This window comes from Oncorhynchus gorbuscha, unplaced genomic scaffold (genome assembly GCF_021184085.1).
Source record: "Oncorhynchus gorbuscha isolate QuinsamMale2020 ecotype Even-year unplaced genomic scaffold, OgorEven_v1.0 Un_scaffold_1337, whole genome shotgun sequence".
Classification (NCBI taxonomy): Eukaryota; Metazoa; Chordata; class Actinopteri; order Salmoniformes; family Salmonidae; genus Oncorhynchus; species Oncorhynchus gorbuscha.
Genome location: NW_025746143.1, coordinates 72445 through 100357, shown reverse-complemented (window position 1 = coordinate 100357; position 27913 = coordinate 72445). Strand labels below are relative to the sequence as shown.

Sequence of the window (27913 nt, the reverse complement as noted above, 5' to 3'; positions counted from 1 at the left end):
GGCAAAACGACAGTACAGGGACAATTTGGAGTCACAATTCAACAGCTCAAACACGAAACGCATGTGGAAGGGACTCCAAACAATCCCAGATTCAGAAAGGGAAAGTCATCCACGTCGCAGACACCAACGCCTCACTCCTGACAAGCTACAAACCTTCTCCCGCAAATTAATTACTTAAAAATCATACAATGTAATTTTCTGGATTTCTGTTTTAGATTCCGTCTCTCACAGTTGAAGTGTACCTATGATAAAAATGACAGACCTCTACATCCTTTGTAAGTAGGAAAACCTGCCGATTTTGCAGGTCATCAAATACTTGTTCTCCCCACTGTATATGGGGCTTTGGTGACAAAACGGATGGCACTGTGATAAACTGCATCCAATTTGCTGAGTAGAGTGTTGGAGGCTATTTTGTAAATGACATCGCTGAATTCAAGGATCTGTAGGATAGTCAGTTTTACGAGGGTATGTTTGGCAGCATAAGTGAATGATGCTTTGTTGTGAAATAAGGAGCTGATTCTAGATTTAATTTAGGATTGGAGATGCTTAATGTGAGTCTGGAAGGAGAGTTTACAGTCTAACCAGACACCTAGGTATTTGTGGTTGTCCACATATTCTATGTCGGAACGATTCAGAGTAGTGATGCTCGACGGGCGGGCAGGTAGCAATCGATTGAAGAGCATGCATTTAGTTTTACTTGTATTTAAGAGCAGGTGCAGATCACGGAAGGAGAGTTGTAAGGCATTGAAGCTCGTCTGGAGGTTTAGTTAATAACAGTGTCCAAAGAAGGGCCAGAAGTATACAGAATGATGTCGTCTGCATAGAGGTGGATCAAGGAATCACCCGCAGCAAGCCTGAGAACCCTGTGGCACCCCCATAGAGACTACCAGAGGTCTGGACAACAGGCCCTCCAATTTGACATACTTAACTCTAGAAGTAGTTGGTGAACCAGGGGAGGCAGTAATTTGAGAAACCAAAGCTGTTGATTCTGCCGATAAGAATGCGGTGATTGAGTCGAAAGCCTTGGCCAGGTCAATGAAAACGGCTGCACAGTATTGTCTTTTATCGATGGCGGTTATGATATCGTTTAGGACCTTGAGCGTGGCTGAGGTGCACCCGTGACCAGCTCGGAAACCAGATTGCATAGCGGAGAAGGTACGGTGGGATTCTAAATCATCGGTGATCTGTTTGTTCACTTGGCTTTCGAAGACTTTAGATGGTTATAGGTCTGTAGTAGTTTGGGTCTAGAGTGTCACCCCCTTTGAAGAGGGGGATGACCGCGGCAGCTTTTTTGGGGAATCTCAGACGACACGAAAGATGTTGAACAGGCTAGAAATAGGGGTTGCATCAATTGCGGCGGATAATTTTTAGAAAGAGGGTCCAGATTATATAGCCCGGCTGATTTGTAGGGGTCCAGATTTTGCAGCTCTTTCTGAACATCAGCCAACTGGATTTGGGTGAAGGAGAAATGGGGGAGGCTTGGGTAATTTGCTGTGGGGGTGCAGGGCAGTTGACCGGGGTAGGGGTAGCCAGGTGGAAAGCATGGCAAGCTGAAGAAAAATGCTTATTGAAATTCTCTATCATCCTTGACATGTTTCTACCACTTGATTGAAGTCCATCTGTGGTAAATTCAAATGATTGAAATTATTTGGAAAGACACACCTGTCTATATAAGGTCCCACAGTTCAGTGCATGTCAGAGCAAAAATCTGGGGGTAGGGTACCAAAAAACTCTCTACAGGATTGAAGTTCCCCAAGATCACATTGACCTCCGTCATTCTTAAATGGAAGAAGTTTGGAACAACCAAGACTCTTCCTAGACCTGGCCGCCCAGCCAAACTGAGCAATCTGGGGAGAATGATCTTGGTCAGGGAGATTACCAAGAAGTCAATGGTCACTCTAACAGAGCTCCAGAGTTCCTCTGTGCAGATGGGAGAACCTTCCAGAAGGACAACCATCTCTGCAGCACTCCACCAATCAGTACTTTATGGTAGAGTGACCAGACGGATGCCACTCCTCAGTAAAAGGCACATGACAGCCCAGCTTGGAGTTTGCCAAAAGGCACCTGAAGACTCTCGGACCATGAGAAAGAGGATGATCTAGTCTGATGATACCAAGTTTGAACTATGGCCTGAATGCCAAGTGTCACATCTAGAGGAAACCTGGCACCATCCCTAGAGTGAAGCATGGTGGCGGCAACATGCTGTGGGGATGTTTTTCAGCGGCAGGGACTGGGAGACTAGTCTTGATGAAAGCAAAGATGAATGGAGCAAGGTAAAGAGATGAGATGAACCTGCTCCAGAGCACTCAGGACCTCAGACTGGGGAGAAAGTTCACCTTCAAACAGGACAATGACCATAAGCACACAGCCAAGACAACGCAGGAGTGGCTTCGGGACAAGTCTCTGAATATCCTTGAGTTGCCCAGCCAGAGTACTGAGTAAAGGGTCTGAATACTTGTGATTTATTTATTCATTTTTGTAAATGAGCAAACCTTTCTAGTTTTTGCTTTGTCATTATGGGGTGTAGACTGAGGGGGGGAAGAAGAGTTCATTCAATTTAGAATAAGGCTGTAACGTAACAAAATGTGGAAAAGGTCAAGGGGGGGTCTGAATACTTTCAGAATGCTCTGTATATGTACAGCACATTTATATTCCGGACTCTGACGTTGCTCATTCTGATATGTCTTGATTTCTTGCTCTTTTTAACTCTCTTGGATGAGGTATTTGTAGATACTGCTGCGTTGTCTGCGCTAGAAACTTTACATAACAACTGCATAACTGCATGCGACCAATAAACTTTTTGGATTTGAAGTGAGGACAACATGCATTAAAGCAAATGAGCTTCAATATCAGTCAGTGTCTTTTGTGAAATTGGGGTCAGTCAGGTGTTTGGAGGGCCACTCCGCCCCTCTGGTATGACAGGGTTCAGAATGACTACTACTACTCATGTCCCCAGTTGCCATGGAGACCCCCCCCCTCCACCGTGTACAACAGAGTAGCAGCAGCTGCCTCAGTCTGTTCTCTCTTCTGAGATATTATCGTGGCTCTGTTTAATGACAGGCTGGGTAACATCATCTGTGTGCCTCTCTCATGCACACAGCAGTCCACACACTGGGTGTAATGACAGTGTTTGTAGCATCTTCCTCTCTTGGTATAATTAATCTAGTTTCATCCCTGCTGCTGCAGCTCTCTCTCCTCCCCCTCTAACTCACCTGATAACAAACAGCTCTCTCACTCACCTGATAACAAACAGCTCTCTCTCTCACTCACCTGATAACAAACAGCTCTCTCTCTCACTCACCTGATAACAAACAGCTCTCTCTCTCACTCACCTGATAACAAACAGCTCTCTCTCTCACTCACCTGATAAAACAGCTCTCTCTCCTCTCTCTCTCACTCACCTGATAACAAACAGCTCTCTCTCCTCCCCCTCTAACTCACCTGATAACAAACAGCTCTCTCACTCACCTGATAACAAACAGCTCTCTCTCCTCTCTCACTCACCTGATAAACAGCTCTCTCTCCTCTCTCTCACCTGATAAACAGCTCTCTCTCCTCTCTCTCACCTGATAACAAACAGCTCTCTCCTCCCCTCTAACTCACCTGATAACAAACAGCTCTCTCTCCTCCCCTTTAACTCACCTGATAACAGACAGCTTTCTCTCTCTCTCTCTCTCTCTCTCTCTCTCTCTCTCTCTCTCTCTCTCTCTCTCTCTCTCTCTCTCTCTCTCTCTCTCTCTCTCTCTCTCTCTCTTCTCTCTCTCTCTCTCTCTCTCTCTCTCTCCTCTCTGATGACAGACAGCTCTCTCTCTCTCTGATGACAGACAGCTCTCTCCTCTCTGATGACAGACAGCTCTCTCTCCTCTCTGATGACAGACAGCTCTCTCTCCTCTCTGATGACAGACAGCTCTCTCCTCTCTCTGGTGACAGACAGCCCTCTTTCCCCTCTCTCTGGTGACAGACAGCCCTCTTTCCCCTCTCTCTGGTGACAGACAGCCCTCTTTCCCCTCTCTCTGGTGACAGACAGCCCTCTTTCCTCTCTCTCTGGTGACAGACAGCCCTCTTTCCTCTCTCTCTGGTGACAGACAGCCCTCTTTCCTCTCTCTCTGGTGACAGACAGCCCTCTTTCCTCTCTCTCTGGTGACAGACAGCCCTCTTTCCTCTCTCTCTGGTGACAGACAGCCCTCTTTCCTCTCTCTCTGGTGACAGACAGCCCTCTTTCCTCTCTCTCTGGTGACAGACAGCCCTCTTTCCTCTCTCTGGTGACAGACAGCCCTCTCTCTCCTGTACTCGATCTCTCACCTGATAGCAAGCAGAGCTGTGCTGATCTCCTCATGTCTCTATATGTCTCTGCCTCAGTGGATCAGTGGCCCGGGATAACAGCTGAATCAACATGATTCAGTCCCAGTCTGTCTAGTTATCTGTCCTGTGAGGGCTTCCCTGGTGTATTTAACTAGAGACCCTCCCTATTGGTCTGGTGCTTGTACTGCAGAGGGCTACGATTTATTATTTGTGTGTGTGTGTGCGTGCGTGTGCTCGACAACCCTGCAATTCTCTTCTCTCTCTGTTGTGCTGATGTCAGGGGTTTCCATAGTTACCCAGCTGTGTGATGGAGACGCACGGTGGCAGGCCGCTCCACCCACACAGACTCTGCATCTGTCTCAAATCAAATGTTCAAATCAAATGTTCTTTGTCACATGCTTCATAAACAACAGGTGTAGACTAACAGTGAAATGCTCCCTGGCTGGTCGTAAACAACAGGTGTAGACTAACAGTGAAATGCTCCCTGGCTGGTCGTAAACAACAGGTGTAGACTAACAGTGAAATGCTCCCTGGCTGGTCGTAAACAACAGGTGTAGACTAACAGGGAAATGCTCCCTGGCTGGTCGTAAACAACAGGTGTAGACTAACAGTGAATCATTAATTCATAGTATTAATAGTTCATATTCAGATCTACCTCAATTACCTGGTACCCCTGCACGTCGTCTTAGTACTGGTACTCCCTGTATATAACCATGTTATTACCTCCCTGTATATAGCCATGTTATTACCTCACTGTATATAACCATGTTATTACCTGGTACTCCCTGTATATAGCCACGTCATTACCTCCTGTATATAGCCACGTCATTACCTCCCTGTATATAGCCGTGTAGTTATTTGACTGGGTCAGGAAGGGTTGAAAATGTCAGTGAAGACACTTGCCAGCTGGTCAGTGCTCTGAGTCCTCGCCCTGGTAATCCGTCTGGCCCTGCTGCTTTGTGAATGTTGACCTGTTTCAAGGTCTTACTCACAGCAGCTATGGAGAGCATGATCACAGTCGTTTGTCTGTAGCCGTGTCTCTGTCTGTCTCTCATAGACTATGCAGTATCTGTAACCTGTCTGTCTCTGTCTCTGGTCCCTGTTCTCAGCTGATGACTAGTTCATGTCCTGTCTGTCTCTGGTCCCTGTTCTCAGCTGATGACTAGTTCATGTCCTGTCTGTCTCTGGTCCCTGTTCTCAGCTGATGACTAGTTCATGTCCTGTCTGTCTCTGGTCCCTGTTCTCAGCTGATGATTAGTTCATGTCCTGTCTGTCTCTGGTCCCTGTTCTCAGCTGATGACTAGTTCATGTCCTGTCTGTCTCTGGTCCCTGTTCTCAGCTGATGACTAGTTCATGTCCTGTCTGTCCATTCGTACTATGCAGGTCAGGATGCCAGTGACCTTACAGGCGACATCATGATCACATCATGAGGTTGATTGTAACCTGGTATTCTCCTCTCTGTCCCAACAACACATGCCAGTTCAGTAGAGACTCCAGCCTGGTAGTACAGAACACGGTGTGTCTCACAACAAAACGGCATCAATCATTCAGAAGCTGCAAACAGATGGTGTTTCAGGATCAGCTTTGGGACAGATTCCAGTATCATGGCAGAAGCTGCAAACAGATGGTGTTTCAGGATCAGCTTTGGGACAGAGTCCAGTATCATGGCAGAAGCTGCAAAACAGATGGTGTTTCAGGATCAGCTTTGGGACAGATTACAGTATCATGGCAGAAGCTGCAAAACAGATGGTGTTTCAGGATCAGCTTCGGGACAGATTCCAGTATAATGGCAGAAGCTGCAAACAGATGGTGTTTCAGGATCAGCTTTGGGACAGATTCCACTATCATGGCAGAAGCTGCAAACAGATGGTGTTTCAGGATCAGCTTTGGGACAGATTCCAGTATCATGGCAGAAGCTGCAAAACAGATGGTGTTTCAGGATCAGCTTTGGGACAGATTCCAGTATCATGGCAGAAGCTGCAAAACAGATGGTGTTTCAGGATCAGCTTTGGGACAGATTCCACTATCATGGCAGAAGCTGCAAACAGATGGTGTTTCAGGATCAGCTTTGGGACAGATTCCAGTATCATGGCAGAAGCTGCAAACAGATGGTGTTTCAGGATCAGCTTTGGGACAGAGTCCAGTATCATGGCAGAAGCTGCAAAACAGATGGTGTTTCAGGATCAGCTTTGGGACAGATTACAGTATCATGGCAGAAGTTAAATGATTTGAAAAGAAGTAGGAAACATCTTTCACGTTAAGCTTCAGTAGTGAGGCTTCAGTGGCCAAATGTTTAGGTGACTTCCTGATACACAGAACAGGAGGCATCAAATATAGGTCTCTCCTATGATCAGGACAGGAGGCATCAAATGTACGTCTCTCCTATGATCAGGACAGGAGGTGTATCGAATGTAGGACAGTCCTATGTTCAGGACAGGAGGCGTCAAATGTTGTCAGTCTGTCTGGCTGTAGTAGGAACACCCCTACACGCGGTACCGCGTCGTTAGGTAGTGTTTTGGCACTCTCTGGTACAGAGTCGTTAGGTAGTGTTTTGGCACTCTCTGGTACAGAGTCGTTAGGTAGTGTTTTGGCACTCTCTGGTACAGAGTCGTTAGGTAGTGTTTTGGCACTCTCTGGTACCGAGTCGTTAGGTAAATCAAATCAAATCAAATTTATTTATATAGCCCTTCGTACATCAGCTGATATCTCAAAGTGCTGTACAGAAACCCAGCCTAAAACCCCAAACAGCAAACAATGCAGGTGTAAAAGCACGGTGGCTAGGAAAAACTCCCTAGAAAGGCCAAAACCTAGGAAGAAACCTAGAGAGGAACCAGGCTATGTGGGGTGGCCAGTCCTCTTCTGGCTGTGCCGGGTAGAGATTATAACAGAAAATGACCAAGATGTTCAAATGTTCATAAATGACCAGCATGGTCGAATAATAATAAGCCAGAACAGTTGAAACTGGAGCAGCAGCACAGTCAGGTGGACTGGGGACAGCAAGGAGCCATCATGTCAGGTAGTCCTGGGGCACGGTCCTAGGGCTCAGGTCCTCCGAGAGAGAGAAAGAAAGAGAGAATTAGAGAGAGCATATGTGGGGTGGCCAGTCCTCTTCCGGCTGTGCCGGGTGGAGATTATAACAGAACGTGGCCAAGATGTTCAAATGTTCATAAATGACCAGCATGGTTGAATAATAGTAAGGCAGAACAGTTGAAACTGGAGCAGCAGCATGGCCAGGTGGACTGGGGACAGCAAGGAGTCATCATGTCAGGTAGTCCTGGGGCATGGTCCTAGGGCTCAGGTCCTCCGAGAGAGAGAAAGAGAGGAGAGAATTAGAGAACGCACACTTAGATTCACACAGGACACCGAAAAGGACAGGAGAAGTACTCCAGATATAACAAACTGACCCTAGCCCCCCGGTAGTGTTTTGGCTCTGCACCAGAACAGCACCGAGACACTGTGTTATGAGTAATCCTGTGATTTACTTCTGTTTCACTATGACACGGCTCTACGCTGACATCTGTGACTCGTATCAGGAAACTAGGCGTATGTCACAAGGCACGACTTCACAGGAGAGCTGCTTGAAGATTATTTTTTTAAATATATTTTATTTTTATCAAAATGTTATCCATTTTTTTTTTTTTTTTTTTTTTTTTGGGGGGGGCAGAAATGTCTTCTGGAACACGTGAACTTTCATGTGCCTTAATAACAAACTTGTATGCCATCTGTAAATATGAATATAATTATTAAATTAGGAGCCTAGTTGGTTAAGCCACAGAAAGTCAACAACCTTCCCACCAGCCATGATTGGCTGAGATGATGAGTTGGCTGGACATGGTGAGAGAGGGGTTGGAACTGGTCTGCCATGTAGCTTCTATGGTTTTTCGCTGGTCAGTCTGTTGGTAATCCTGTCGGATGCTAGCTTCGTGTCTTAAGCTAAACACCTGTTGAATATGGCCGGTGTCAGTAAACGTTGGCAAAGAAACGTAATGACATTTTTGCCTTCAGAGCTGGTTAGGCTGTTTTCATGTTATCCAGAGGTAAACCAATCATCAGCCAGAGAGTCAAGTGTTCATTCTGAACGCTCCGAGAGCGAAACGAGATGGGTGGGGCTAAAGCTTAACAGGGCGTGAACGATGCTGAATGGGTGGGGCTAAAGCTTAACAGGGCGTGAACGATGCTGAATGGGTGTAGATAAAGAGGAGCTCTTCACTAGATACCGAAATATTCACAGGCCATTTTCTCAAAAGTGAAATTACAAGTTGATCAACTTTCAAAGCAGAATTACTTTCCTCAACTGTAGTGTTTGATGTACAATTTTCTAGCTCAGAGTCTCTACTTTTATCTAATGTAAAAAAAAAAACACAATTTCAAATGTTGCTACATAAGGCTGAATCCAGGTGGTGGGCCACGTTTTTTTAACAAGGAGCACTCTAGACAGGAAGTGATTAGCTTGTTCTACTGTAATCAATTACTCCCATCGATATTGTATAGAAATAAATGGAACCAGGACAGTAACCGTGGCGATGCGTACTGTTTGCGTTCTTCTAAAGGACAAACCTAATTGAAACTAGAGTTTACGACATATATGAGTGGATAAATTACATCCTGTAGTATCCGTTCATCTCCTTATAGGACAATGTTTACGGTAGATGACCAATACAAAGAATGAAACGCTTTTTAATGACTGGATCATTTCAACGAATCATCACCTCACGAGTAGTTCTCCTAAGTAACGGGTTTGGCTTTCATTTGAGTGATAGCTAGACTGTCTAATCCACGGTTTGGATTCTGGCCAGCGACTTTTCTAAAGAGAGCTGTGCACCACTCCAGCCGACGCTTGGCATGGTGATCTTAGACTTGTGTGCAGCTGCTCGGCCATGGAAACCCATTTCATGAAGCTCTTGACTAACAGTTATTGTACTGACGTTGCTTCCAGAGTCAGTTTGGAACTCGGTACTGAGTGTTGCAACCGAGGACAGACAATTTTTTTTACACGCTTCAGCACGTTCAGGTCCCATTCTGTGAGTTTGTGTGGCCTACCACTTCACGGCTGAGCCGTTGATGCTCCTAGATGTTTCCACTTAACAATAACAGCACTCACAGTTTACCGGGGGGCAGCTCTAGCAGGGCGGACATTGGATTAACTGACATGTTGGGAAGGTGGCATCCTATGACAGTGCCACGTTAAAAGTCACTGAGCTCTTCAGTAAGGTCATTATACTGCCAATGTTTGTCTATGGAGATTGCATGGGCAGTGTGCTCCGGTTTTATACACCTGTCAGCAACGGATGTGGCTGAAATAACTGAATCCACTCATACCTACAGTTCCTTCAGGAAGTATTGGTACGTTCTCTCTAGCCAACAGAGACCATGTGGGTAGACTACAGTTCCTTCAGGAACTATTGGTACGTTCTCTCTAGCCAACAGAGACAATGTGGGTAGACTACAGTTCCTTCAGGAAGTATTGGTATGTTCTCTCTAGCCAACAGAGACAGTGTGGGTAGACTACAGTTCCTTCAGGAAGTATTGGTACGTTCTCTCTAGCCAACAGAGACAATGTGGGTAGACTACAGTTCCTTCAGGAAGTATTGGTACGTTCTCTCTAGCCAACAGAGACAATGTGGGTAGACTACAGTTCCTTCAGGAAGTATTGGTACGTTCTCTCTAGCCAACAGAGACAGTGTGGGTAGGTAGATTACAGTTCCTTCAGGAAGTATTGGTACGTTCTCTCTAGCCAACAGAGACAGTGTGGGTAGGTAGACTACAGTTCCTTCAGGAAGTATTGGTACGTTCTCTCTAGCCAACAGAGACAGTGTGGGTAGGTAGACTACAGTTCCTTCAGGAAGTATTTGTACGTTCTTTCTAGCCAACAGAGACAGTGTGGGTAGACTACAGTTCCTTCAGGAAGTATTGGTACGTTCTCTCTAGCCAACAGAGACAGTGTGGGTAGACTACAGTTCCTTCAGGAAGTATTGGTACGTTCTCTCTAGCCAACAGAGACAGTGTGGGTAGGTAGACTACAGTTCCTTCAGGAAGTATTCACACCCCTTGACTTATTCTACATGTTGTGTTAGTCTGAATTCAAAATGGATTAAATAGATTTTTTTTCTGACCCATCTTTACTCAATACCCCATAATGACAAAATGAAAACATATTTAGATTTTTATTGTTAATGAAATGCTGAAATATCTCAGACCTCTGAGTCAATACTTTTTGGAAGCGTATTTGGCTGTGGTTACAGCTGTTAGTCTGGGTAAGAGCTTTCCACACCTGGATTGTGCAAAATTTGCCTATTTTAAAAATTCTTCAAGCTCTGTCAAATTGGTTGTTAATCATTTTAATGTCTTGCCATAGATTTTCAAGTAGATTAAGTCGAAACTGTAACTCTGCCACTCAAACATACACTGTCTTCTTAGTTAGCAACTCCAGTGTAGATGTGGCCTTGTGTTTTAGGTTATTGTCCTGCTGAAAGGTGAATTCATCTCCCACTGTCTGATGAAAAGCAGACTGAACCAGGTTTTCCTCTGTGCGTAACTCCATTACATTTCTTTGTTATCCTGAAAAACTCCCCAGTCCTTAATGATTACAAGCATACCCATAACATGATGCAGTCAACACTATGCTGACAAGTGGTACTCAGTAATATATTGGATTTGCCCCAAACACAATACTTTGTATTCAGAATGAAAAGTGAATAGATTTGTCACATTTTTTGCAGTACTACGTTAGTGCCTTGTTTGCAAGCAGGATGCATGTTTTGGAATAGTTGTATTCTGTACTGTCTTCCTTCTTTTCACTCTGTTAATTAGGTTAGTATTGTGGAGTAACTACAATGTTGTTGATCCATCCTCAGTTCTCTCTTATCACAGCTATTACACTCTGAAACTGTGACAACGTCACCGTTGGCCTCATGATGAAATCCCTGAGCGGTTTCCTCTTTGGCAGCTTAGTTTGGAAGGACCCTGTATCTTTGTAGTGACTGGGTGTATTGATACACCATCCAAAGTGTGAGGAATTACTTCACCATGCTCAAAGGGATATATGCAGTTATTTTTTAAACTTTTTTATTTTTTAATCTACCTGTAGGTGCTTTTCTTTGCGAGACATTGGAAAACCTCCCTGGCCTTTTGTGGTTGAATCTTGTGTTTTTGAAATTCACTGCTCGACTGTGGGACAATTATCTGTGTGTGGGGTACAGAGAGAGGTAGGTAGTCATTTAAACATTATGTTAAACACTCTTTTTGCTCACATAGTGAGTCCATGCATCTTATAATGTGACCTTTTATTCCTGCACTTATGTAGGCGTGCCGTAACAAAGAGGTTTAATACTTATTCACGTTTCAGCTGTAGGCGTGCCGTAACAAAGAGGTTTAATACTTATTCACGTTTCAGCTGTAGGCGTGCCGTAACAAAGAGGATTAATACTTATTCACGTTTCAGCTGTAGGCGTGCCGTAACAGAGGTTTAATACTTATTCACGTTTCAGCTGTAGGCGTGCCGTAACAGAGGTTTAATACTTATTCACGTTTCAGCTGTAGGCGTGCGTAACAAAGAGGTTTAATACTTATTCACGTTTCAGCTGTAGGCGTTAACAGAGGTTTAATACTTATTCACGTTTCAGCTGTAGGCGTGCCATAACAAAGAGGTTTAATACTTATTCACGTTTCAGCTGTAGGCGTGCCGTAACAGAGGTTTAATACTTATTCACGTTTCAGCTGTAAGCGTGCCATAACAAAGAGGTTTAATACTTATTCACGTTTCAGCTGTAGGCGTGCCGTAACAAAGAGGTTTAATACTTATTCACGTTTCAGCTGTAGGCGTGCTGTAACAAGGAGATTTAATACTTATTCACGTTTCAGCTGTAGGCGTGCCATAACAAAGAGGTTTAATACTTATTCACGTTTCAGCTGTAGGCGTGCCGTAACAAAGAGGTTTAATACTTATTCACGTTTCAGCTGTAGGCGTGCCGTAACAAGGAGATTTAATACTTATTCACGTTTCAGCTGTAGGCGTGCCATAACAAGGATGAATACTTATTCACGTTTCAGCTGTAGGCGTGCCATAACAAGGAGATTTAATACTTATTCACGTTTCAGCTGTAGGCGTGCCATAACAAGGAGATTTAATACTTATTCACGTTTCAGCTGTAGGCGTGCCATAACAAGGAGGATTAATACTCATTCACGTTTCAGCTGTGGGCGTGCCATAACAAGGAGGATTAATACTTATTCACGTTTCAGCTGTAGGCGTGCCGTAACAAGGATTAATACTTATTCACGTTTCAGCTGTAGGCGTGCCATAACAAGGAGATTTAATACTTATTCACGTTTCAGCTGTAGGCGTGCCATAACAAGGAGATTTAATACTTATTCACGTTTCAGCTGTAGGCGTGCCATAACAAGGAGGATTAATACTTATTCACGTTTCAGCTAACAAGGAGGATTAATACTTATTCACGTTTCAGCTGTGGGCGTGCCATAACAAGGAGGATTAATACTTATTCACGTTTCAGCTGTAGGCGTGCCATAACAAGGAGGTTTAATACTCATTCACGTTTCAGCTGTAGGCGTGCCATAACAAGGAGGATTAATACTTATTCACGTTTCAGCTGTAGGCGTGCCGTAACAAGGAGATTTAATACTTATTCACGTTTCAGCTGTAGGCGTGCCATAACAAGGAGATGTAATACTTATTCACGTTTCAGCTGTGGGCGTGCCATAACAAGGATTAATACTTATTCACGTTTTAGCTGTAGGCGTGCCGTAACAAGGATTAATACTTATTCACGTTTTAGCTGTAGGCGTGCCGTAACAAGGATTAATACTTATTCACGTTTCAGCTGTAGGCGTGCCGTAACAAGGATTAAAACTTATTCACGTTTCAGCTGTAGGCGTGCCGTAACAAGGATTAATACTTATTCACGTTTCAGCTGTAGGCGTGCCATAACAAGGATTAATACTTATTCACGTTTCAGCTGTAGGCGTGCCGTAACAAGGATTAATACTTATTCATGTTTCAGCTGTGCATTTTTTAGATTGATTTGTAAACATTTCTAAAAACATAATTCCACGTTGACATTATGAAGTATTGTGTGTGTGTGTGTAGCCCAGTGACAACAAATACCAGTTGAATCCATTTGTAAACTAAGGCTGTAACAACAAAATGTGTAACAAGTCCAGGTGTGTGAATGCTTTCCGAAGGCCCTGTCGAAGCGTTAATTCACTGACCAAAGATTTAGCTTTATCGACGCTAATGAAAGAATGTATTCTGTTGAGCCCATTTCAGCCATTACCTGGGTGTGTTTGATGGATCACTACAAACATTTCTGCAGTCGTAACGTTACAGGGAAAAAATGACAGGCACAAGCAATGACAGGCACAAGAGTCTGAAAGAGGGTGACAGAAATCAACACAGTGAAGTGGATGTTGCACCCCTCAAACACAGGAAATAGATCCTCGGGTGGGTGGGGCATGTCTGATCCTCGGGTGGGTGGGGCATGTCTGATGCTACTTGTCCAGTATACCCTTCGGGATGTCCAGGACCTCTGTCCCTCTCAGGACCTCTGTCCCTCCCAGGACCTCCTCCTGGGGTGCCCACTGCTGTCCTGCCCTGTCCTCTCTTGACACTGGTCAGTCTGGCTCTTGTAGTGTGCTCTTGTTTTAATGTTGTTGATGTTACTGTAAAACACAGTTAGCACTCTTACAGGAGAGTGTAGCTAACTAAGTTTTACAGTAAGGCTAGCCTAGTTACTGGAAAACAGTTAACACCACTTTACAGTAACTGTGAAGTTAGTTACTGTAAGACCCAGTACTGTTAAGACAAAGACCTCTGATGGTGGAAGAAGTTTGAGGAGTCTTTTCCTGTTGACCACTGAATGTTGTAATACACAGAGGAAGGATGTTGAGTCACCACATCATGCTGTGAGCTGTCAAACTAAACAGTTGGCCCTGCTCTGCTGTGTGGACCTGACAACCCATTCAGTCCCTCCATCCCAGTGTCTGGCAGAGCAGGGCCACGACTGAGGTAGTCACCTGAATAATGTAGCATAGACGACCGAGCAAGACGGGAGGGAGTGATGCTGCTGAAGTCAGGCGGCTTGTCTTTCTCTGCTCTTCCTGTTTTGGAAAGTCCCACCTGTCTGAATGTCAGGCTCTGGTGTTGTGCTGCTACAGGACACAGTATCAATCCAGCTCTGCTACATCTGACTTAATGAGCTCGCTAGTGGACATGGTGACTTAATGAGCTCGCTAGTGGACATGGTGACTTAATGAGCTCGCTAGTGGACATGGTGACTTAATGAGCTCGCTAGTGGACATGGTGACTTAATGAGCTCGCGAGTGGACATGGTGAGACATGGTGCCTTAATGAGCTCGCTAGTGGACATGGTGACTTAATGAGCTCGCGAGTGGACATGGTGCCTTAATGAGCTCGCTAGTGGACATGGTGACTTAATGAGCTCGCAAGTGGACATGGTGAGACATGGTGCCTTAATGAGCTCGCTAGTGGACATGGTGCTTTTACACCTGCATTGTTTGCTGTTTGGGGTTTTAGGCTGGGTTTCTGTACAGCACTTTGAGATATCAGCTGATGTACGAAGGGCTATATAAATAAATTTGATTTGATGGTGACTTAATGAGCTCGCGAGTGGACATGGTGAGACATGGTGCCTTAATGAGCTCGCTAGTGGACATGGTGACTTAATGAGCTCGCTAGTGGACATGGTGAGACATGGTGCCTTAATGAGCTCGCTAGTGGACATGGTGACTTAATGAGCTCGCAAGTGGACCTGGTGACTTAATGAGCTCGCAAGTGGACCTGGTGACTTAATGAGCTCGCGAGTGGACCTGGTGACTTAATGAGCTCGCGAGTGGACATGGTGACTTAATGAGCTCGCGAGTGGACATGGTGACTTAATGAGCTCGCTGATGGACATGGTGACTTAATGAGCTAGCTAGTGGACATGGTGACTTACTAGGCTCGCTAGTGGACATGGTGACTTAATGAGCTCGAGTGGACATGTGGACTTAATGAGTGAGACATGGTGCCTTAATGAGCTAGCTAGTGGACATGGTGACTTAATGAGCTAGCTAGTGGACCTGGTGACTTAATGAGCTCGCTAGTGGACATGGTGACTTAATGAGCTAGCAAGTGGACATGGTGACTTAATGAGCTCGCAAGTGGACATGGTGACTTAATGAGCTCGCTAGTGGACATGGTGACTTAATGAGCTCGCTAGTGGACATGGTGACTTAATGAGCTCGCTAGTGGACATGGTGACTTAATGAGCTCGCTAGTGGACATGGTGACTTAATGAGCTAGCTAGTGGACATGGTGACTTAATGAGCTAGCTAGTGGACATGGTGACTTAATGAGCTAGCTAGTGGACATGGTGACTTAATGAGCTAGCTAGTGGACATGGTGACTTAATGAGCTAGCTAGTGGACATTGTGACTTAATGAGCTCGCTAGTGGACATTGTGACTTAATGAGCTCGCTAGTGGACATGGTGACTTAATGAGCTGGCTAGTGGACATGGTGACTTAATGAGCTGGCTAGTGGACATGGTGACTTAATGAGCTGGCTAGTGGACATGGTGACTTAATGAGCTCGCAAGTGGACATGGTGACTTAATGAGCTCGCAAGTGGACATGGTGACTTAATGAGCTAGCTCGTGGACATGGTGACTTAATGAGCTCGTGAGTGGCCATGGTGACTTAATGAGCTCGTGAGTGGCCATGGTGACTTAATGAGCTCGTGAGTGGCCATGGTGACTTAATGAGCTCGTGAGTGGCCATGGTGACTTAATGAGCTCGTGAGTGGCCATGGTGACTTAATGAGCTCGTGAGTGGCCATGGTGACTTAATGAGCTCGTGAGTGGCCATGGTGACTTAATGAGCTCGTGAGTGGCCATGGTGACTTAATGAGCTCGCGAGTGGCCATGGTGACTTAATGAGCTCGCGAGTGGCCATGGTGACTTAATGAGCTCGCGAGTGGCCATGGTGACCTAATGAGCTCGCGAGTGGCCATGGTGACCTAATGAGCTCGCTAGTGGGCATGGTGACCTAATGAGCTCGCAAGTGGACATGGTGAGACATGGTGCCTTAATGAGCTCGCTAGTGGACATGGTGACTTAATGAGCTCGCAAGTGGACATGGTGAGACATGGTGCCTTAATGAGCTCGCAAGTGGACATGGTGACTTAATGAGCTCGCAAGTGGACATGGTGACTTAATGAGCTCGCAAGTGGACATGGTGACTTAATGAGCTCACAAGTGGACATGGTGACTTAATGAGCTAGCTAAGTGGACATGTTGATCTTAATGAGCTAGCTATGGACATGGTGACTTAATGAGCTAGCTAGTGGACATGGTGACTTAATGAGCTAGCTAGTGGACATGGTGAGACATGGTTAATGAGCTAGCTAGTGGACATGGTGACTTAATGAGCTAGCAAGTGGACATGGTGACTTAATGAGCTCGCTAGTGGACATGGTGAGACATGGTGCCTTAATGAGCTCGCTAGTGGACATGGTGACTTAATGAGCTCGCAAGTGGACATGGTGACTTAATGAGCTCGTGAGTGGACATGGTGAGACATGGTGACTTAATGAGCTAGCTAGTGGACATGGTGACTTAATGAGCTCGTGAGTGGACATGGTGAGACATGGTGACTTAATGAGCTAGCTAGTGGACATGGTGACTTAATGAGCTCACTAGTGGACATGTTGACTTAATGAGCTAGCTAGTGGACATGTTGACTTAATGAGCTAGCTAGTGGACATGGTGACTTAATGAGCTAGCTAGTGGACATGGTGACTTAATGAGCTAGCTAGTGGACATGGTGACTTAATGAGCTAGCTAGTGGACATGGTGAGACATGGTGCCTTAATGAGCTCGCTAGTGGACATGGTGACTTAATGAGCTGGCTAGTGGACATGGTGACTTAATGAGCTGGCTAGTGGACATGGTGACTTAATGAGCTGGCTAGTGGACATGGTGACTTAATGAGCTGGCTAGTGGACATGGTGACTTAATGAGTGGAGACATGGTGACTTAATGAGCTGGCTAGTGGACATGGTGAGACATGGTGACTTAATGAGCTATTGGACATGGTGAGACATGGTGACTTAATGAGCTATTGGACATGGTGAGACATGGTGACTTAATGAGCTATTGGACATGGTGAGACATGGTGACCTAAAGAGCTAGCTAACCCGTATCCTAGCTACGTGAGGTAGCACGTAGCCCCGTATCCTAGCGTGACATCCTACGTGAGGTAGCACGTAGCCCCGTATCCTAGCTACGTGAGGTAGCCCCGTATCCTAGCTACGTGAGGTAGCACGAGCCCCGTATCCTGGAGCACGTAGGGGTCCCAGAGGTATCCCAGCACGAGCCCCGCATCCCAGCTACGTGAGGTATCCCTAGCACGTAGCCCCGTATCCCAGCTACGTGAGGTAGCCCCGTATCCTAGCTACGTGAGCCCCGTATCCTAGCTACGTGAGGTAGCACGAGCCCCGTGAGGGCATAGCCCCGCATCCTAGCTATGTGAGCCTGAGCTAAGATCTCTCGTACCGTCAACATTTATGGGTGGACATTTTAAATGGGAGATACTAGGAACACTCTATTTTGATCTTAGACACCCGGAGGTCAATCTTCTCCTTCTCTTCTCTCCCTCTCAGGTCAGTCTTCAGTGCCTGGAGAGTTTCCTGTGTCTGTTCCACTGTGTCCGCCACCTCCACAACAGCCATGGCAACAAGGATGCTCTGAAGTTCTGGTAAGGTCTTTGTGAACTTCCTGACTCCGATGAAATGAATTTGTTTTGTTGGTCTGCAATTTTGAAAATGCCTATTTCTGAAAGCTAATGCGACCCCTGAAGACAAGTCTGATGGATGTTTGTCTGTAACCCTCCTGTTACGCAACAGAAGTCTGGATTAGACGTCACCGATTTATACTGTTACACTGGCAATACTATAGTGCCTATAAGAACATCCAATAGTCAAAGGTTAATGAAAAATATATTGGCTTTTTTTGGTCCTCCAATAATTGGTATTGGTATTGTCGAAGAAAAATCATAATCGGTTGACCTCTAATACTAATAATAATATGCATATATTAGCATCTGGTACAGAGTAGGATGCAGTTCACTCTGGGCACGCTATTCATCCAAAAGTGAAAATGCTGTCCCCTATCCCAAAAGAGTTAACATATTTCTCATCCTTCGTTAGCTCATCCTTCGTTATCACTTCATGACTACAGATATGAGTGCTGCGGTCGCTAGTCATTTAGGCAGGTTGCCTTAGTGTTCTTGGGCACATGGACTATGGTGGTCTGCTTGAAACATGTTAGTATTACAGACTCTGACAGAAAGAGGTTGAAAAATGTCAGTGAAGACACTTGCCATTTGGTCAGCGCATGCTCGGAGTATATGTCTGGCCCTGCGGCCTTGTGAATGTTGACCTGTTTAAAAGTCTTACTCACATCGGCTACGGAGAGCGTGATGACATGGTCATCTAGAACAGTTGGTACTCTCAAGCATGCTTCAGTGTTGCTTGCCTTGAAGCGAGCATAGAAGTAAGAGCTTGTCTGGTAGTTTCACGTCACTGGGCAGCTCCGACGAGCTTCTGAGTCGGTGTTGTAGGATTCAATCTGAGTCCTGTATTGGCGCTGCTGTTTGATGGTTCAAGGTGCATAGGAGACTTCTTAAAAGCTTCCGGGCCAGAGTCCCGCTCATTGAAAGCGGCAGCTCTACCCTTTAGCTCAGCGTGGATGTTGCCTGTAATCCATGGCTTCTGGTTAGGTATGTACGTACGGTCACTGTGGGGACGACGTCATCAATGCACTTATTTATGAAGCCAGTGACTGATGTGGTGTACTCCTCAATGCCATCGGGAAGAATCCCGGAACATATTTCAGTCTGTGATAGCAAAACAGACCTGTAGTTTAGCATCTGGTGCTTCCTGCTTTTTTTTTGCTTGTAAGCAGGAATCGGGAGGATAGTATTAGTCAGATTTGCCAAATGGAGGGCGAGGAGAGCTTTGTGCATCTCTGTGTGGAGTAAAGGAGGTCAGAGCTTGTGCATCTCTGTGTGGAGTAAAGGAGGTCTAGAGCTTTGTGCATCTCTGTGGAGTAAAGGAGGTCTAGAGCTTTGTGCATCTCTGTGTGGAGTAAAGGAGGTTAGAGCTTTGCATCTCTGTGTGGGAGTAAAGGAGGGTCTAGAGCTTTGTGCATCTCTGTGTGGAGAAGGAGGTCTAGAGCTTTCCATCTCTGTGTGGAGTAAAGGAGGTCTAGAGCTTTGTGCATCTGTCTAGAGCTTAGATAAAGGAGTCTAGAGCTTTGCATCTCTGTGTGGAGTAAAGGAGGTCTAGAGCTTTGTGCATCTCTGTGTGGAGTAAAGGAGGTCTAGAGCTTTTCCATCTCTGTGTGGAGTAAAGGAGGTCTAGAGCTTTCCATCTCTGTGTGGAGTAAAGGAGGTCTAGAGCTTTGTGCATCTCTGTGTGGAGTAAAGGAGTCTAGAGCTTTGTGCATCTCTGTGGAGTAAAGGAGGTCTAGAGCTTTGTGCATCTCTGTGGAGTAAAGGAGGTCTAGAGCTTTGTGCATCTCTGTGTGGAGTAAAGGAGGTCTAGAGCTTTGTCTGCATCTCTGTGTGGAGTAAAGGAGGTCTAGAGCTTTGTGCATCTCTGTGTGGAGTAAAGGAGGTCTAGAGCTTTGCATCTCTGTGGAGTAAAGGAGGTCTAGAGCTTTGCATCTCTGTGTGGAGTAAAGGAGGTCTAGAGCTTTGTGCATCTTTTGCATCTCTGTGTGGAATAAAGGAGGTCTAGAGCTTTGTGCATCTCTGTGTGAGTAAAGGAGGTCTAGAGCTTTGTGCATCTCTGGAGTAAAGGGAGGTCTAGAGCTTTGTGCATCTCTGTGTGGAGTAAAGGAGGTCTAGAGCTTTGTGCATCTCTGTGGAGTAAAGGAGGTCTAGAGCTTTGTGCATCTCTGTGGGAGTAAAGGAGGTCAAGAGTTTATTTATTTTCTCCTCTGTTTCACATTTAACATGCTGGTAGAAATGAGGTAAAATCACACAAGTTTCCCTGCATTAAAGTCCCCGGCCACAAACAATCAACCCAATTTTGATTTAATAAAATTGGTTCATTGGCTGGAACCCAGTTGGTTTGATTACTTTAAAATGGTCGAGCAAGTAGAGCTCTTTATCCGTTTTAATGGGTGTGGTCTTTATGGGTAACATGATATTAGCAGTGATTGATTGGTGTTGTAGAACTAATGTCACACACAGTGGTGGTGCTCTCGGGCAGAGTAACCACTCTAGATTGTGTGGTAACAAGGGTCAAAGCATCAACAGTTGTCTTCTTCGCAGTTAAAATCTTTGCTGTGTCATTTGTAGCTATCGACCACCGGTTACAGCTTTGTGTTTTGTAAGTTTCAGATGCACTTTCTTTAGCAGTAGGAACAGCCGGTTGTGGTCGGGGGAGTTGGAGTTGTCATAGTGGTGTCATTCTTCTAACTCAGCTTTGCTCCAACCATCAGTCCCTGTGTTTCCTAGCTCCCCATAGGCGCGCACACTGTTCCTCTCTTAGCTAGCTCCCCATAGGCCAACCCCCCCCCCCCCCCCCCACACACACAACTTAACACACTGCTTCACCGCCCTCTCCTAGCTAGCTCCCCAGAGGTTAGCCCTCTCCTAGCTAGCTCCCAGAGGTTAGCCCTCTCCCTAGCTAGCTCCCAGAGGTTAGCCCTCTCCTAGCTAGCTCCCCAGAGGTTAGCCCTCTCCTAGCTAGCTCCCCAGAGGTTAGCCCTCTCCTAGTTAGCTCCCCAGAGGTTAGCCCTCTCTAGCTAGCTCCCCAGAGGTTAGCTAGCTCCCCAGAGGTTGCCCCCTCTCCTAGCTAGCTCCCCAGAGGTTAGCCCTCTCCTAGCTAGCTCCCCAGAGGTTAGCCCTCTCCTAGCTAGCTCCCCAGAGGTTAGCCCTCTCCTAGCTAGCTCCCCAGAGGTTAGCCCTCTCCTAGCTAGCTCCCCAGAGGTTAGCCCTCTCCTAGCTAGCTCCCTCATCACATGCCTTTATGTGATCCACTGATCAACTCTCCAAATCTGGAAAATGTGAAATCTCCATTTAATGTAATTTTCTGCTAAAAACAGGACCGCCAGTCATTAGGGCCGTGGAGGAAGCAGCAGATTGTATCCCTACGCCTGGATCAAACCACATTTACTGGAGGGAAAGTACTCAGACTAATCTTTGGTGGGTTGATGATGATTATTGATTGTCAAACCACATTGACTGGAGGGAAAGTACTCACACTAATCTTTGGTGGGTTGATGATTATTGATTGTCAAACCATTGACTGGAGGGAAAGTACACAGACTAATCTTTGGTGGGTTGATGATGATTATTGATTGTCAAACCATTGACTGGAGGGAAAGTACTCAGACTAATCTTTGGTGGGTTGATGATGATTGTTTTGGCATTGGAGAGATGGAAGTGTGTGTGATAGATATCACACACACATGGACTGACATAAATGTGTATTGGAAGGCTCCGTAGCATAGTGGTTAGAGCGTTGGGCCAGTAACCGAAAGGTTGCTAGATCGAATCCCCGAGCTGACAGGGTAAAAATATGTTCTGCCCCTGAACAAGGCAGTTAACCCACTGTTCCCCTGAACAAGGCAGTTAACCCACTGTTCCCCTGAACAAGGCAGTTAACCCACTGTTCCCCTGAACAAGGCAGTTAACCCACTGTTCCTGGAACCTGAACAAGGCAGTTAACCCACTGTTCCCCTGAACAAGGCAGTTAACCCACTGTTCCCTGAACAAGGCAGTTAACCCACTGTTCCCTGAACAAGGCAGTTAACCCACTGTTCCCCTGAACAAGGCACTGTTCCCCTGAACAAGGCAGTTAACCCATTGTTCCCTGTTCCCCTGAACAAGGCAGTTAACCCACTGTTCCCCTGAACAAGGCAGTTAACCCACTGTTCCCCTGAACAAGGCAGTTAACCCACTGTTCCCCTGAACAAGGCAGTTAACCCACTGTTCCCCTGAACAAGGCAGTTAACCCACTGTTCCCCTGAACAAGGCAGTTAACCCACTGTTCCCCTGAACAAGGCAGTTAACCCACTGTTCCCTGAACAAGGCAGTTAACCCACTGTTCCCCTGAACAAGGCAGTTAACCCACTGTTCCCCTGAACAAGGCAGTTAACCCACTGTTCCCTGAACAAGGCAGTTCCCTGAACAAGGCAGTTAACCCACTGTTCCCCTGAACAAGGCAGTTAACCCACCTGAACAAGGCAGTTAACCCACTGTTCCCCTGAACAAGGCAGTTAACCCACTGTTCCCCTGAACAAGGCAGTTAACCCACTGTTCCCCTGAACAAGGCAGTTAACCCACTGTTCCCTGAACAAGGCAGTCATTGTAAGTAAGAATGAGTTCTTAACTGACTTGCCTAGTTAAATGAAGTTTTTTTTGCGTGTAGTAACGTATGAAGGGGTGTGTAACTCAATGGTGGCAGAAAGAGGATTTGTTGTGAGGCAGAAAGAGGATTTGTTGTGAGGAAGTGAGAAGTGTCACCTCAAGGTGCGTTGGGGGACTGAAGTGTCTAGCTCGAACTGTTTCAAGAAATCCTGTCACAATATCAGACTTTCTTTACTTAATAATTTTCCTGCGTTTATATTTGCATCCAGTTGTCAAATAGTTTCATTCCTATTCAAGAACGTATTTTGTAAGTAATAACTTTAACAACGTATGTTGTAATAACTATGAAAATGATCTGAATGTGAATATAATGTGAGAATAATGTGTGTCTGTGGTGGAGACTAGAGGTCGACCGATTAATCAGAATGGCTGATTAATGAGGGCCGATTTCATGTTTTCATAACAATCGGAAATCGGTATTTATTTGACTTAAAAAAAAAAAAATTTACTACTTAATTTAATCTTTATTTAACTAGACAAGTCAGTTAAGAACACATTCTTATTTTCAATGACGGCCTGGGAACGGTGGGTTAACTGCCTTGTTCAGGGGCAGAATGACAGATTTTCACCTTGTCAGCTCGGGGGATTCAATCTTGCACCTTTACAGTTAATTAGTCCAAAGCTCTAACCACCTGCCTCTCATTGCACTCCACCTTACGCGAATGCAGTTAGCAAAGGTAAGTTGCTAGCTAGCATTAAACTTAACTTATAAAAAACAATCAATCATAATCACTAGTTAACTACACATGGTTAATATTACTAGATATTATCTAGCGTGTCCTGCGTTGCATATAATCTGACTGAGCATACAAGTATCTTAAGTATCTGACTGAGCGGTGGTAGGCAGAAGCAGGCGTGTAAACATTCATTCAAACAGCACTTTTGCATTTTGCCAGCAGCTCTTCCTTGTGCGTCAAGCATTGCGCTGTTTATGACTTCAAACCTATCAACTCCTGAGATGAGGCTGGTGTGACCGAAGTGAAATGGCTGGCTAGTTAGCGCGCTAATAGCGTTTCAAACTTCACTCGCTCTGAGCCTTGGGGGTGGTTGTTCCCCTTGCTCTGTATGGGTAACTCTGCTTCGATGTGGTGGCTGTTGTCGTTGTGTTGCTGGTTCGAGCCCAGGGAGGAGCGAGGAGAGGGACGGAAGCTATACTGTTACACTGGCAATACTAAAGTGCCTATAAGAACATCCAATAGTCAAAGGTATATGAAATAGTCCTATAAATACTATATTAACTACAACCTAAAACCTCTTACCTTGGAATATTGAAGACTCATGTTAAAAGGAACCACCAGCTTTCATATGTTCTGAACAAGGAACTGAAACGTTAGCTTTCTTACATGGCGCATATTGCACTTTTACGTTCTTCTCCAACACTTTGTTTTCGTGTGGAGGCCAGGGCCCGTGTGGAGGCCAGGGCCCGTGTGGAGGCCAGGGCCCGTGTGGAGGCCAGGGCCCGTGTGGAGGCCAGGGCCCGTGTGGAGGCCAGGGCCCGTGTGGAGGCCAGGGCGGGCCCCGTGTGGAGTCTAGAGTTGCGTCTAGAAGTGGCACCATATTCCCTATAGTGCAATACACTACCAGGGATTTGTCTGCCATTTGAATCCTGGGGTGGGCCACCTGAAGCCATATTTTGGGACGCTTAAGTCCAATCCGTGTGTTAAAAAAATCAATATATTAATGCTTTCTGTGTAAACTTAAATGACTAAAACCAGATGTAGAAAAAATACACTGAACCAAAATGGAAACATCAACATTTTACTTAGTTCTACAGAGTTCTTAGGGCTCGTCGACAGCTTCCGGGGAACTTGGAGGGCACGCAACTCAAATAAATAGTCATAAATTATGGATATTAAACATTTATGTACAAACAAGTGTCTTATATCAGTTAAAAGCTTAAAAGCTTGTTAATCTAACTGCACTGTCCGATTTACAATAGGCTTTACTGCCAAAGCATGCCATGCGATTGTTTGAGGACAGTGCCCCACATCAAAATATTTTTCAACCAGCACAGACTTTGTAAAATCATAAATAGGATTTAAATATTCACTTTACTTTTTGATAGTCTTCCTCTGTTTTGCAATCCAAAGAGTTCCAGTCCTTTATGTCTTAAAAGTCTTGTTAGTTGGAGCCATCAATTTGAGTAATCTACTCATTCAACATGCAGATAAAGGAATCCAAAAGCTACCGCTAAACTTTGTTAAAACAAGGCAACATACATGTCTATGTAATCCTCAGGTACCCTAAAATGTAATCAAACTATAATATTTCATACGGAAAGAAGTTCAACGCGCACAGACTGATTTCCAACTCTGACTCAGTATCAAAACTCTAAATTCTTCCTTGTTTGGGAAGAAACAAGCCTGAAACCTAGAACAAAGATTGTTGACATCTAGTGGAAGCCATAGGAATTGCAATCTGTGAGTTGGAATAGCAAATGACCCATAGCTTTCCATTGTATGAGTTTTTCTTTGGATGTTCTCCTACCATATCTATTGTGTTATAGTCTCATGCATCATTTAAACATTTCTACAAACTTCAAAGTGTTTTCTATCCAATGGTACCAATTATATGCATAGGTTCTGTGCCTGAGCAACAGGCAGTTTACTTTGGGCAGGTCAGTCAGACAGGAAGTGGAGAAAAATAGACCTAGCCTGAATAAGTTTAAGGAAATCAGTCAGTTGATATAATGATAGGCATAACCCCACCTCCACCAGGGGCACTCTGTTCCTGCCTGCCCATACCATAACCCCACCTCCACCAGGGGCACTCTGTTCCTGCCTGCCCATACCATAACCCTACCTCCACCAGGGGGCACTCTGTTCCTGCCTGCCCATACCATAACCCCACCTCCACCAGGGGGCACTCTGTTCCTGCCTGCCCATACCATAACCCCACCTCCACCAGGGGCACTCTGTTCCTGCCTGCCCATACCATAACCCCACCTCCACCAGGGGGCACTCTGTTCCTGCCTGCCCATACCATAACCCCACCTCCACCAGGGGGCACTCTGTTCCTGCCTGCCCATACCATAACCCCACCTCCACCAGGGGGCACTCTGTTCCTGCCTGCCCATACCATAACCCCACCTCCACCAGGGGGCACTCTGTTCCTGCCTGCCTGCCCATACCATAACCTCACCTCCACCAGGGGGCACTCTGTTCCTACCTGCCCATACCATAACCCCACCTCCACCAGGGGGCACTCTGTTCCTGCCTGCCTGCCCATACCATAACCTCACCTCCACCAGGGGGCACTCTGTTCCTACCTGCCCATACCATAACCCCACCTCCACCAGGGGGCACTCTGTTCCTGCCTGCCCATACCATAACCCCACCTCCACCAGGGGGCACTCTGTTCCTGCCTGCCCATACCATAACCCCACCTCCACCAGGGGGCACTCTGTTCCTGCCTGCCCATACCATAACCCCACCTCCACCAGGGGGCACTCTGTTCCTGCCTGCCCATACCATAACCCCACCTCCACCACTGGGCACTCTGTTCCTACCTGCCCATACCATAACCCCACCTCCACCAGGGGGCACTCTGTTCCTGCCTGCCCATTTGAAGTCAGTTAAGACGCTGCACTGCAGTCAGGTCAAGACCCTGATGAGGACAACGAGCACATTTTCTGACAGCTTGTTGTGCAAACCTACAGTTTCATCTGTCCGGGTGACTGCTCTCGGGCGTTCACTCTCGCTCCAATTAGGCTCTGGTACTGCTCAGCCACAAGCTCTGGTACTGCTCAGCCACAAGCTCTGGTACTGCTCAGCCACAAGCTCTGGTACTGCTCAGCCACAAGCTCTGGTACTGCTCAGCCACAAGCTCTGACCGTGCTCATGTCCTTCATCACTGTTATTTTAATTAGGCTTATTCGGTTGGATTCATTTAGCCAATTATGTGCTGAGATGTTGGTACGAGTCGACCAAGAAATAAGTCACAGCCTGTGTAATTGTTCCCATGTGCACCAGAGACCGTTTCTAATCAGGCTATTCGAAGAAAATAAGTAGTCTGAGTCGTACAGTACTAAAGACAGTAGTAGAGTCGTACAGTACTAAAGACAGTAGTAGAGTCGTACAGTACTAAAGACAGTAGTAGAGTCGTACAGTACTAAAGACAGTAGTAGAGTCGTACAGTACTAAAGACAGTAGTAGAGTCGTACAGTACTAAAGACAGTAGTAGAGTCGTACAGTACTAAAGACAGTAGTAGAGTCGTACAGTACTAAAGACAGTAGTAGAGTCGTACAGTACTAAAGACAGTAGTAGAGTCGTACAGTACTAAAGACAGTAGTAGAGTCGTACAGTACTAAAGACAGTAGTAGTCGTACAGTACTAAAGACAGTAGTAGTCGTACAGTACTAAAGACAGTAGTAGTCGTACAGTACTAAAGACAGTAGTAGAGTCGTACAGTACTAAAGACAGTAGTAGAGTCGTACAGTACTAAAGACAGTAGTAGAGTCGTACAGTACTAAAGACAGTAGTAGAGTCGTACAGTACTAAAGACGGTAGTAGAGTCGTACAGTACTAAAGACGGTAGTAGAGTCGTACAGTACTAAAGACGGTAGTAGAGTCGTACAGTACTAAAGACGGTAGTCGAGTCGTACAGTACTAAAGACGGGAGTCGAGTCGTACAGTACTAAAGACGGGAGTCGAGTCGTACAGTACTAAAGACGGAGTCGGAGTCGTACAGTACTAAAGACGGGAGTCGAGTCGTACAGTACTAAAGACGGGAGTCGAGTCGTACAGTACTAAAGACGGAGGGAGTCGTACAGTACTAAAGACGGAGTCGGAGTCGTACAGTACTAAAGACGGGAGTCGGAGTCGTACAGTACTAAAGACGGGAGTCGGAGTCGTACAGTACTAAAGACGGGAGTCGGAGTCGTACAGTACTAAAGACGGGAGTCGGAGTCGTACAGTACTAAAGACGGAGTCGAGTCGTACAGTACTAAAGACGGGAGTCGGAGTCGTACAGTACTAAAGACGGAGTCGGAGTCGTACAGTACTAAAGACGGAGTCGGAGTCGTACAGTACTAAAGACGGGAGTAGAGAAGAGTCTGGAACATAGTTAAAGTTGTGTGTAAAATATGAGACAGTTACAACTGAATTATCTGATCATTAAAAACATTAGAGATGCGAACAAAAAAATGTGGAAC

General features: G+C 45.8%; 1 protein-coding gene across 1 annotated transcript in view; it reads left to right on the top strand.

The window, feature by feature from the left end:
- The window catches only part of LOC124022329 (lysosomal-trafficking regulator-like), a 92111-nt gene that overhangs the window by 8433 nt on the left and 55765 nt on the right, over positions 1 to 27913 (top strand). Inside the window, 1 exon segment of the mRNA XM_046337251.1 lies at positions 17980 to 18074. Within this exon segment, the coding sequence (XP_046193207.1) occupies positions 17980 to 18074 (95 nt within the window).